General features: G+C 39.5%; 1 protein-coding gene across 1 annotated transcript in view; it reads right to left on the bottom strand.

Annotated features, from left to right (window-relative positions):
• LOC120046624 (hypoxia-inducible factor 1-alpha inhibitor-like) overlaps positions 1-13,765 on the bottom strand; it is a 59,497-nt gene that overhangs the window by 24,391 nt on the left and 21,341 nt on the right. Inside the window, exons 3-5 of the mRNA XM_038992009.1 lie at positions 7,103-7,251; positions 6,237-6,382; positions 5,859-5,965 (exon numbers count right to left, since the gene is read on the bottom strand). Of these exons, the coding sequence (XP_038847937.1) occupies positions 5,859-5,965; positions 6,237-6,382; positions 7,103-7,251 (402 nt within the window). The remainder of the gene's footprint in view (positions 1-5,858; positions 5,966-6,236; positions 6,383-7,102; positions 7,252-13,765) is intronic.

The following is a 13,765-nucleotide window of genomic DNA, read 5'->3' as shown; positions in this document are numbered from 1 at the left end:
AACTATCAAGTTAGGTTCCACAATGCCAGTGTTGGTATTTCAACGACAGCATCCTTAGTGAGAAAACAGCATCAGACACGCTACATAACAACTCTTACAAATACAGGGCTTAGTTACAGATACACTGTACATACCCTCACATTGTGATTTGGGGGGGGGGTGGGGGGGTTCTACTAAGCTAACATATATAATTGTTTTAAGATGGTCATACCAAGGATCATTTAGCCATTTGATTTGGAATTTTAGTACCCCTTTAGGTGTTAAAAATAAATATTAAAAAATGATTTGATGAAACGTTGAATTTGGCCATACTGCTACTAGCCCATAGAACAAGCCCATAGAAACACATTGAATAACAGATTAATTCATGGAAAAACAGTCAAAAAATACATTAAAAGGAAGTTTGTTTTAAAGTGTCTGTCCTACAAAGCATTTGGAAAGTATTCAGACCCCTTCCACATTGTGTTACGTTACATCCTTATTCTAAAATGGAGGGGGAAAAATCCTGATCAGTCTACACACAATACCCCATAATGACAAAGAGAAAATGGGGTTTTAGACATTTTTTGCAAATGTATTAAAAAAATTACAAATACCTTATTTACATAAGTATTCAGACCCTTTGCTATGAGACTCGAAATTGAGCTCAGGTGCATCTTGTTTCCATTGATCCTCAAAATGTTTCTACAACCTGATTGGAGTCCACCTGTGGTAAATTCAATTGACTGGACATGATTTGGAAAAGGTACACACCTGTCTATATAAGGTCCCAAAGTTGACAGTGCATGTCAGAGCAAAAACCAAACCATGAGGTCAAAGGAATTGTATGTAGAACTCCAAAACAGGATTGTGTAGACGAACAGATCTGGGGAAGGGTACCAAAACATTTCTGCAGCATTGAAGGTCCTCAAGAACACAGTGCAGGGATGCAAACTGGTGAGGGCCCAAAAAGGTGACACTTTTTTGTTGTTGCACCGAAACAAGAAAAAGAATCCCTGCTAGGGGGAAAGGCAGGTTTTAACTAATTAAACAACAAAGAATATGATCTACATGCTCAGTCTGTATGTGTAAAATGAAAAGTGGTTAATGTGAACCTAACTCACCAGAAAAAAGGAAAGCAATCTGATGTTATTACTTGCCTAGACTTCACTGCAAAATGACACTCAAGTCTTGAGAAAAAAACAACACACTAATATTGCAGTTAGCCATGGCCGCCTTTACAATAGAATGCTTGTGACCACACACATCTAAATATTGCACTTGGGAAAAAAACTTCTTAAAGTAGAAATAGAATGAAACAAACATTTTTTTGCTCTATTATAGTGGCCACAATAGTATACATTGATCAAGTGCACAAGGCTACAAAATAACATTCACCAAGTAAAACATGTAATAATGCCCCACTCATTCACAAGTGGTACTGTCAAGTTCAACACAACAAAAGCAATATCAGAACATATCACCGACCATTTCGAATCCCACCGTACCTTCTCCATAATGCAATCTGGTTTCCAAGCTGGTCATGGGTGCACCTCAGTCACACTCAAGGTCCTAAACGATATCATAACCGCCATCGATTAAAAGACAGTACTGTGCAGCCGTCTTCATCGACCTGGCCAAGGCTTTCGACTCTCAATCACAGCATTCTTATCGGCAGACTCAATAGCCTTGGCTTCTCAAATGACTGCCTCGCCTGGTTCACCAACTACTTCTCTGATAGAGTTCAGTGTGTCAAATTGGAGGGCCTGTTGTCCGGACCTCTGGCAGTCTATGGGGGTGCCACAGGGCTCAATTCTCAGGCTGACTCTTTTCTCTGTACATGTCAATGATTTCGCTCTTGCTGCTGGTGATTCTCTGATCCACCTCTACGCAGACGACACCATTCTGTATTCCTCTGGCCCTTCTTTGGACACTGTGTTAACTAACCTCCAAACGAGCTTCTATGTCATACAACAATCCTTCCGTGGCCACCAATTGCTTTTAAATGCTAGAAAAAGGAAATGCATGCACTTCAACCAATCGCTGCCCACACCCGCCCGACTAGTATCACTACTCTGGACACTTCTGACTTAGAATATGTGGACAACTACAAATACCTATGTGTCTGGTTAAACTGTAAACTCTCCTTCCAGACTCACATTAAGCATCTCCAATCCAAAATTAAATCTAGAATCGTCTTCCTATTTCACAACAAACCCTCCTTCACTCATGCTGCTAAACATACCCTCGTAAAACTGACTATCCTACCGATCTTTGACATCGGCGATGTCATTTACAAAATAGCCAACAACACTCTACTCAGCAAACTGGATATAGTCTATCACAGTGCCGTCCGTTTTGTCACCAAATCCCCATATACTACCCACCACTGCGACCTGTATGCGCTCGTTGGCTGGCCCTCGCTACATAGTCGTCGCCTAACCCACTGGCTCCAGGTCATCTATAGCACGCTCCAGCAGGTATATTTCACTGGTCATCCCCAAAGCCAACACTTCCTTTGGCCACCTTTCCTTCCAGTTCTCTGCTGCCAATGACTGGAACGAATTGCAAAAATAACTGAAGCTGGAGACTTATATCTCCCTCACTAACTTTAAGCATCAGCTGTCAGAGCAGCTTACCGATCACTGTACCTGTACACAGCCAATCTGTAAATAACACACCCAACTAACTCATCCCCATATTGTTATTTATCTTTTTGCACCCTAGTATCTCTACTTGCACATCATCATCTGCACATCTATCACTCCAGTGTTAATGCTAAATTGTAATTATTACGCCTCTATGGCCTATTTATTGCCTTACCTCCCTAATCTTCTACATATGCACACACTGTACATAGATTTTTCTATTGTGTTATTGACTGTACGTTTGTTTATCCCATGTGTAACTGAGTTGTTGTTTCTGTCGCACTGCTTTGCTTCATCTTGGCCAGGTCGCGGTTGTAAATGAGAACTTGTTCTCAACTGGCCTACCTGGTTAAATAAAAGGTGAAATAAAAAATAAAATACATAAAAAAAAATATCTTTGGGCTTCACTGCAGGTTATTACATTGCACACTTTCTGCCTGTGGACATCGGTTCTACAATGTGCCAGCAGCAGAGCGTGAGACCCTTTGTTGGCATAATTGAGTACACCTGGCATACCCCTTTTTATCCACTGTTTTGAAAAAGTGAGAAAGCGTTTGTAACCACCTCTATAGTGGCAGCTACACTTGATCCCTGAATCCACTTGTTTTAACAAGCAACGCCTCATTTTCACCTAATTCTCTCATTCTAAAAATTAACCACATATTGTAGATGGAAAATATTAGTTCACAGATAGTAGCTAGTTAACTAGTCAACATTTCACAGATTGCCAGCGTCCAGTAAGCAACTAACGCACTATAACTTGAGGAATGGCAAAGAGTCGTAACGTTATACCAGTTAATACTATAGTGAATTGGTTAGGTTACAAATGTTAGCTCATCTGATGTTGTAACGTTAACTAGCTAAAGTTAGCTGTCTGACTTTATTAGCCAGCTAATTTTCACACCATAAACTCAATTATTTGAAACAGTTAAGTTAAGGCTAGCTAACAGAGAATTTGATCCAGCTAGCAAGATAACGTTAGTTAACAATGATAACAATACTTGTTCCACCACACTTTCTCCATCACCTCAAACTTTCCAAATGCCAGTTGTTTTTCGGTTACAGCTCATGAAGTACGCTTCATCACCTTCTCACCCCAATGGTCAGGCTTCTCACCTACCTCTTCGTTATCGTTCAGGGGGGGCGCTGCTGTAAATGGCAAACTGCCTTTCTACTCTCCGCTATCTTTCCAGAGCATGCGCTGATGCTGTAACTAGCAAATTGGTTGTCTCTTCTCTCTTCAGTCGCGTGCTGCATTCTCCTGTTATGTGAACGATTGGCTGAGCCTTGGATACAGCCAGTATTGCTCCAAACGCGCATCACTCGTTCGCTTACAGCCAGTAGTCTGATCCAAAGCCCCCCACCTCCCAAACTCATTAGATCTTGGACACAAAACTGCGAATTTCGCAGAAAGGTGACTAGTTTGCATCCCTGACAGTGGCCTCCATCGTTCTTAAATGGAAGAAGTTTGGAACAACCGAGACTCTTCCTAGAGATGGCCGCCCGGCTAAACTGATCAATCTGACAAAGCTCCGCCGTTCCTCTGTGGAGATGGTTGTCCTTCTCGAAGATTCTCCCATCTCTGCAGCACTCCACCAATCAGGCCTTTATGGTAGAGTGGCCAGATGGATCCAGTCATCAGTAAAAGGCATATGACATCCCGCTGGGAGTATGCCAAAAGGCATCTGAAGGACTTTCAGACCATTTTTTTAAAACTTTTTTTTTTAACCTTTATTTAACTAGGCAAGTCAGTTAAGAACAAATTCTTATTTTCAATGACGGTCTAGGAACAGTGGGTTAACTGCCTTGTTCAGGGGCAGAATGACAGATTTGTACCTTGAGAAACAAGATTCTCTGGTCTGATGAAACCAAGATTGAACTCTTTGGCCTGAATGCCAAGCGTCACGTCTAGAGGAAACCTGGCACCAACCCTACGGTGGTGGCAGCATCATGCTGTGGGAATGTTTTTCAGCAGCAGGTACTGGGGAGACTAGTCAGGATCGAAGGAAAGATGAACAGAGAAAAGTACAGAGAGATCCTTGATGAAAACCTGCTCCAGAGTGCTCAGGACCTCAGATTGGGGCGAAGGTTCACCTTCCAACAGGACAATGACCCAAAGCACACAGCCAAGACAATGCAGGAGTGGCTTCGGGACAAGTTTCTCAATGTGCTTGAGTGGCCCAGCCAGAGCCTGGACTTGAACATCTCTGGAGAGACCTGAAAATAGCTGTGCAGCTATTATCCCCCATATTTAACATTTTTGGTGCTCTAAAACTACCTCCATATACACTGAGTATAGAAAACATTAAGGACACATTCCTAATATTGAGTTGCTACTGCCCCTTTTGCCCTCAGAATAGCTTAAATTCGGTCGGGCATGGACTCTACAAGGTGTCGAAAGCGCTCCACAGGGATGCTGGCCCATGTTGACTCCAATGCTTCCCACAGTAGTGTCAAATTGGATGGATGTCCTGTGGTTGGTGGACCATTCTTGATACACACGCCAAACTGTTGAGAATGAAAAATCCAGCAGCACTGCAGTTCTTGACACAAACCGCTGCACCTGGCACCTACTTCCATACCCAGTTCCATGGCACTTACATCTTTTGTCTTGCCCCTTCAACCTCTGAATGGCACACATACACAATCCATGTCTCAATTGTCCCAAAGCTTAAACATCCTTCTTTAACCTGTCTCCTCCCCTTCATCTACATTGATTGAAGTGGATTAAACAAGTGACATTTATAACGGATCATAGCTTTTACCTGGATTCACCTAGTCAGTCTATGTATTGGAAATGGCCGGTGTCCTTAATGTTTTGTACACTCCGTGTATACTTCAATTCATTTTTTAAACTGGTACTGGGCTACCTACAGACGAGTCTTGTGAGGCTTGTGGATGTCCATAGAGGGGTCACATTAGTGTGTACCCCAAACTGTTAGGACACTACAAACAGAAGTGTTCGTGAGAGTCTCGCCTTTCCATAATATTATTTTCTAGGCCAAACCGCTGGGATGCTATTGACGTTTTCGTGAGAAGACAGATTTTTGGGATGTCTCCTGGTCTGACAAACAAAGCAGATGTGGAAGGCCGACATTGGCAGATGTGGTAGATTGAGACGCAACCCATCTCTAGCTTAGACGGATTTTGATGTGGATTTTTTTATTATGCTATTTGATTTCTGTGGGGGGCGTGGACATCGACTCTAGGTGGTTATTAAACAGCTCTTACCAGTACATGGGGATGTAAAGAACATCTCCGGGGCCCACCACAGTCTCATAGCCCACTACATTCTTGAAGTTGGGAAACCTCTCATAGTCAGGGTTCTCAAAGTCAACCTAAAAATGGCAAAAGCAAAATTGCTGTTAGTTAGATTACTTAAAAACAAAACAGAAACAGTTGAGAAACAGAAAATCCATGCATATCAAATAAAACACGGTGTTGTGTGTGGCACATTCCACAAACCTTCTTACCGGTTTCAATTGGGACTACAATAGAAATAAGTTCAACTTTGTGTTATCCTCGATCATTTTTTCATGCATTGTGTCCACGTGCGGTTGATTATGTTTTTAAATTGTCAAATACATTATATCATAAAGTAGGGGTTACCTGGCTCTGTCTGTCACAGGGGTGGTGAACAGGAAAGGGGTAGAGACACTCAAACTGGTCCGGAGGGAAGAGGATACACCTTTTGTAACCTTTGATTTGTGCAAAGAAGTTCTGCTGCTCGTCGTAATGGGCTGGCGTTACATTGCCTACAAACATTGAGCAGATCACAAGATTATCTGTCCGTCTATGCAAGTGCAATGAACTTAAGCTAATTTCAGCTGATTTAAGGTGAGTGGATTTCTTTCATAACGTCCTTTCCACAAGGCCTTTTACTGCATATTGAGACAGTAGTTCACTCTTTCCATCAGCAATATGTGGCACCCACATGGTAGATATTATGTATATAATTTCCTTGTCTGACATGACTAGGGAAATCACCTGCTGGTCATCGTCCCCATGCCTCGAAGCCCCAGAGTCCCTTCCTTACCCTCCATTCCCTCACCCTCTATACATACAGGTCCATACCCGCAATGCTATAGGGCTCTTACCTCCACGCCTATGAGCAGCAGGCTGGAGGTGAGGTGGCCCCAGTTCTTCTTGCTCTGCTGCTTGGTGATCCAGCTATCCCCTGTATCTATAGGCCGCAGCTAGCCAGGGTCCCTAATAGCCCCTTAGTCCCGTATCCTAGAAGCACTTCCTCAGTCCCCTCCACAGGTTGGCATTTAGTGGGATGACTCATGTACTGGAGGCAGCTCTACAGGGTGGTCACTAGCTGGCACAGCCAAAAAGTTATAAAATCTGATTTGAAACATAACCCTAATCACAATGCTAACCTTATACCCAACCCTAACCTTAAATGAAGACGAAAATGGTAATTTTAGTTTAAGATTTATCCCAATAAACGTCAACCTGCGTCCCTTCCTTACCCTCCATGCCTATGAGGAGCAGGTTGGAGGTGAGCTGGCCCCAGTTCCTTTTGCTCTGCTGCTTGTTGATCCAGTTCCAGTTGAAACCCAAGAAGTCCACCACGATCTTCCTGCCCACGGTGTCGTTCAGGGTCTGCTGCAGGTACACCCTGGGAGGATGAGTAGAATACAATAGAATAAGTCCATCTGCGGAGACGGAAATGGATCTTCTGCTTTGCACATATTTTCGAAAGAGTACAGCCACAGAGAGCTGCAGTACATTGCCCCTGGAGCTAGTTGTGGAGCAGAATGTGGATAGATACACAAAGATAGGATAAAACTGTCCTTCATGCAACTAATTGACCAACGTCGGTTCAATGATTTGAATTCCATTACGTTCTGGTTTTTTTTCTGTGAGCTCGAGGCGCAGTTTATCTAGAGATAAAATCAGATCAAGCCCAAACTGTGTAAAACAAATGTAATATACACAACTGAAATATTTTATGAAAGTAAAGTAATGTTACTAAATGATGGTTAATAAGTGATGAGCAGTAATAGGCAGTCACTTCCATCATGGGACTTTTAATGGCTTTATTCAGTGTTGTTACAGCATTCAACCCACATAATGCATAGCGTATGTAATGTCTAAAAGAATTATCGAAACCAATTTTTTATTTATCATTGAACCAACCTTCAAAAGCATTAATCGCTTGATTTGGACCAAACTTCTTCCTACCAATGAGTAAGACATGAGGAAGCCCCTTACACTTCAGTGTTGTGATGCAAAAATTCTAGCAAAATGTATAGCGCATAGAATTAAAATGGTATTGTCGGCATTATTCATTATAAATCAGACAGTTTTTTTTACATGGACGATACATAGGAGATAATATAAGTACTGGACACAATAGAACACCATTGTCAGCTATTCATAGTATGACTGGCGTTTACATATAAAATGCCTGGAACATTTCAATTGAGCAGAATCTCTTATAAAATGGGTTAAAATCATGTATAGTAACACTAGGTGTAAAATAGTAAATAATGGCTACTTCTCAGAAAGTTTTAAACTGTCAAGAGCGGTAAAACAAGGTTGTCCACTATGGGCATATCTATTTATTATGGCCATCGAAATGTTAGCTGTTAAAATCAGATCCAACAATAATATCAAGAGGTTAGAAATCCATAGTTTAAAAACAACGGTGTCATTGTACGTTGATGATTCATGGTTTCTTTTAAATCCACAACTTGGATCCCTCCACAGCCACAGAGGATCTAGATAATTTTTCTAACCTCTCTGGATTACAACCAAATTATGATAAAATGTGGATCACTAAAAAAATACAACTTTCACATTACTGTGTAGTTTACCAATAAAATGGTCTGACAGTGATGTGGATATACTGAGTATACATATCCCCAAAATAAATAAATGATCTCACTACAATACATTGTTATAGAAAGTTAGCAAAAATAGATAAGATCTTGCTACCATGGAAAGGTAAATACCTATCTATTTGTGGGGGAAAAATCACCCTGATTAACTCTTTAGTCATATCCCAGTTTACCTATTTATTTAGGGTCTTGCCTACACCTAGCGAACTGTTTAAATTATATGAGAAAAAAACTATTCCATTTAATTGTAACGGCAAGCCAGACAAAATGAAACAGGCTTAATTATATCATGAATATGAATTCGGAGGGCAGAAATTATTCAATATTAAAGCATTAGACCTCTCACTAAAGGCTTCAGTCACACAAAAGTTATACTTAAATCCGAACTGGTTCTCTAACAAATTAGTAAGCAGGTCTCACCCCATGTTCAACATTGGCCTTTTTGCCTTTATTCAAATAACAACCTCTCACTTTCAGTTATTTGAAAAGGAAATCTCCCAAATATCGCTATTTTTAAAACAAGCCATAGAAAGTTGGTTGCAATTTCATACAACAAATATTGTGGTTAAACTCAAATATACTAATTGATTAAACTTTTATTTTTGTTTTTTTAAATACAGTTACAAAAAGGTACAATCTTCGTAAATTATATCATAAATAGGACTGGTGGAGTTGTCACACATGCAGCTAACAAAAACATATGGAAATGTCTGCTCTACCCAAAATTACAACCAACTAATTGCTGCATTACCGCAAAATGGAAGAGGAAAGTGGAAGGGGGAAAAAGTAAAGGAACTTGTCTGTCGGCACTGCAATAAAGACCATAATTGGTTAAAGAAAATTGTGATAAATAAAAAAGTATACCAGTTTCATTTAATTAAGGACCAAATAATTGACAGCTGTGCCATATAGATTGCAAAATAGTTGGGAAGAGATTTTTAACGTACCATGACACATGGTTTATGAACTGATACGCAAAACGTGAATGTATATTATGTATACAAAATGTATTTTATTATAATACAAAATTCTTGCAACCAATAGAATGTTATTTATATAAAACCTTCCCAGTTCTGCAGATTCTGCTGCGAAAAGACATTAGATCATTTGTTTTGGTACTGTCCATATGTAGCTTGTTTTTGGTCACAGTTCCAGGAATGGCTGAAGAATTGCAATATTTACCTGGAGCTAACCCTGCAGACAGCACTACTGTGTGATCTGGAAAGTCAGTCAATCAATCAATAATATAATTATACTTTAAGCAAAAAAATATATTTTCAATTTACAATCTGTAGAAACAATGAGAAAAGAAAGGTTCAAAACTTTTGTGAAACATCACAGCACAGTTGAAAAATATATGGCAAATAGAAATCCAATATGTATGGTGTTAAGAGATAGATGGGAGGGGTTGAATGGAGTTGAAGGTTGGGACTAATAACAACTAATAACAAGATAACTCATGTAAAACCTACTGTGTCTGTAAAACGTATATTAGGTGAAAGAGCACAGTTTGAAAGATATGGCAAATAGAAATCAAACCGGATGGACATCAGAAATAGATGGGAGAGGAAGGACAGGAGTAAAAACAAAGAAAATAGAACGTGTCCATAAAATGTATTTTGTATGTATGTATGCATGTATGCATGTATGCATGTATGCATGTATGTATGTATGTATGTATGTATGTATGTATGTATGTATGTATGTATAAGCTGGAAGTAGAGGCCTAAGAGTTGTTGTTCACTAGTTTACTCCAATTAGAGGGGTGGTAGGGTTAGAAAGTAATAAAGGAACATTTATAAAAAAATATATATATATAAATATATATAAATAAATAAACATGTGTATGTATATATTTGCAAAGAAATATGGGAGATTGGAAGTGATGCAGACAATTACATTGATGGAAGCTACAATCTGCAATGTTAAAGCTGACCTACCCCCCCAAAAAAAATATTATAATAAAAAAGACATGAGGAATCCCCAAACAAATTCAAAAGCCACCCACGGATCCCCCCATAACAATCCCACCAGAATACAGTATCAGTTCTCTATGTTTGACAAGTAGTATGAAGATGTGGCATGGAGTATTGCTTCTCTATACTATGTAATGTATTCCCTGTGATTCTGGTGATGGTTTTTTTCTTCTCCTGTTCAGAGAAATGAGTTGCTTGCATTATGTGTGAAAGTACCAGGTTTTGACCACTAGACAGAGGTCATGTTAATGCAGGATTCTGTTTTTCACACAAAGGAAAGATAAAACCGAAAAAATATCTTGCAGATCTAAGAACGTAAAAAATTAGTAATTTTGTGCTTCAGTTGCACTTGTTGGTTTTCTACCCAAAGGTGCAATGGAAATATTGTGATCTACACCACATGACCAAAAGTATGTGGACACCTGTTTGTCGAACATCTCATTCCAAAATCATGGGGGTCAACATGGAGTTGGTCCCTTTGCAACTATACCATCCTCCAAGCATCTGGGAAGGATTTCCACTAGATGTTGGAACATTGCTGCAGGGACTTGCTTCCATTCAGCCACAAGAGCATTAGTGAGCTCGGGCACTGATGTTGGGCGATTAGGCCTTACTCGCAGTCAGCTTTCCAATTCATCCCAAAGGTGTTCGATGGGGTTGAGGTCAGGTCTCTGTGCAGGCCAGTCAAGTTCTTCTACACCGATCTCGACAAACCATTTCTGCATGGACTTCGCTTTTTGCACGGGGGCATTGTCATTCTGAAACAGGAAAGGGCCTTCTCCAAACTATTGCCACAAAGTTGGAAGCACAGAATTGTCTAGAATGTCATGCAGTAGCGTTAAGATTTTCCTTCACTGGAACTAAGGGGCCTAGCCTGAACCATTAAAAACAGCCCCAGACCATTATTCCTCCTCCACCAAACTTTACAGTTGGCACTATGCATTGGGGCAGGTAGCATTCTCCTGGCATCCGCCAAACCCAGATTCTTTCATTGGACTGCCAGATAGTGAAGCGTAATTCATCGCTCCAGAGTCCAATGGCGGCAAGCTTTACACCACTCCAGCCGACGCTTGACATTGCGCATGGTCATTTTAGGCTTGTATGCGGCTGCTCGGCCATGGAAACCCATTTCATGAAGCTCCTGGCGAACAGTTCTTCTGCTGATGTTGCTTTCAGAGGCAGTTTGGAACTCGGAAGTGAGTGTTGCAACTGAGGACAGACAATTTTTACACGCTACGTGCTTCAGCACTCGGGGGTCCCATTCTGTGAGCTTGTGTGGCCTATCACTTCGCGGCTGAGCAGTTTTTTCTCCTAGATGTTTCCACTTCACAATAATGTTCAACATTGGCCTTTTTGCCTTTATTCAAATAACAACCTCTCACTTTCAGTTATTTGAAAAGGAAATCTCCCAAATATCGCTATTTTTAAAACAAGCCATAGAAAGTTGGTTGCAATTTCATACAACAAATATTGTGGTTAAACTCAAATATACTAATTGATTAAACTTTTATTTTTGTTTTTTTAAATACAGTTACAAAAAGGTACAATCTTCGTAAATTATATCATAAATAGGACTGGTGGAGTTGTCACACATGCAGCTAACAAAAACATATGGAAATGTCTGCTCTACCCAAAATTACAACCAACTAATTGCTGCATTACCGCAAAATGGAAGAGGAAAGTGGAAGGGGGAAAAAGTAAAGGAACTTGTCTGTCGGCACTGCAATAAAGACCATAATTGGTTAAAGAAAATTGTGATAAATAAAAAAGTATACCAGTTTCATTTAATTAAGGACCAAATAATTGACAGCTGTGCCATATAGATTGCAAAATAGTTGGGAAGAGATTTTTAACGTACCATGACACATGGTTTATGAACTGATACGCAAAACGTGAATGTATATTATGTATACAAAATGTATTTTATTATAATACAAAATTCTTGCAACCAATAGAATGTTATTTATATAAAACCTTCCCAGTTCTGCAGATTCTGCTGCGAAAAGACATTAGATCATTTGTTTTGGTACTGTCCATATGTAGCTTGTTTTTGGTCACAGTTCCAGGAATGGCTGAAGAATTGCAATATTTACCTGGAGCTAACCCTGCAGACAGCACTACTGTGTGATCTGGAAAGTCAGTCAATCAATCAATAATATAATTATACTTTAAGCAAAAAAATATATTTTCAATTTACAATCTGTAGAAACAATGAGAAAAGAAAGGTTCAAAACTTTTGTGAAACATCACAGCACAGTTGAAAAATATATGGCAAATAGAAATCCAATATGTATGGTGTTAAGAGATAGATGGGAGGGGTTGAATGGAGTTGAAGGTTGGGACTAATAACAAGATAACTCATGTAAAACCTACTGTGTCCGTAAAACGTATATTAGGTGAAAGAGCACAGTTTGAAAGATATGGCAAATAGAAATCAAACCGGATGGACATCAGAAATAGATGGGAGAGGAAGGACAGGAGTAAAAACAAAGAAAATAGAACTATTGTAAAATAGACTGTGTCCATAAAATGTATTTTGTATGTATGTATGCATGTATGCATGTATGCATGTATGCATGTATGCATGTATGCATGTATGCATGTATGCATGTATGTATGTATGTATGTATGTATAAGCTGGAAGTAGAGGCCTAAGAGTTGTTGTTCACTAGTTTACTCCAATTAGAGGGGTGGTAGGGTTAGAAAGTAATAAAGGAACATTTATAAAAAAATATATATATATAAATATATATAAATAAATAAACATGTGTATGTATATATTTGCAAAGAAATATGGGAGATTGGAAGTGATGCAGACAATTACATTGATGGAAGCTACAATCTGCAATGTTAAAGCTGACCTACCCCCCCAAAAAAAATATTATAATAAAAAAGACATGAGGAATCCCCAAACAAATTCAAAAGCCACCCACGGATCCCCCCATAACAATCCCACCAGAATACAGTATCAGTTCTCTATGTTTGACAAGTAGTATGAAGATGTGGCATGGAGTATTGCTTCTCTATACTATGTAATGTATTCCCTGTGATTCTGGTGATGGTTTTTTTCTTCTCCTGTTCAGAGAAATGAGTTGCTTGCATTATGTGTGAAAGTACCAGGTTTTGACCACTAGACAGAGGTCATGTTAATGCAGGATTCTGTTTTTCACACAAAGGAAAGATAAAACCGAAAAAATATCTTGCAGATCTAAGAACGTAAAAAATGAGTAATTTTGTGCTTCAGTTGCACTTGTTGGTTTTCTACCCAAAGGTGCAATGGAAATATTGTGATCTACACCACATGACCAAAAGT

The sequence above is a fragment of the Salvelinus namaycush genome, chromosome 4 (assembly GCF_016432855.1).
Source record: "Salvelinus namaycush isolate Seneca chromosome 4, SaNama_1.0, whole genome shotgun sequence".
NCBI classification, from domain to species: Eukaryota; Metazoa; Chordata; class Actinopteri; order Salmoniformes; family Salmonidae; genus Salvelinus; species Salvelinus namaycush.
Note: the sequence above shows the minus strand (reverse complement) of the source record. Positions and strands in the feature narration are given on the sequence as shown.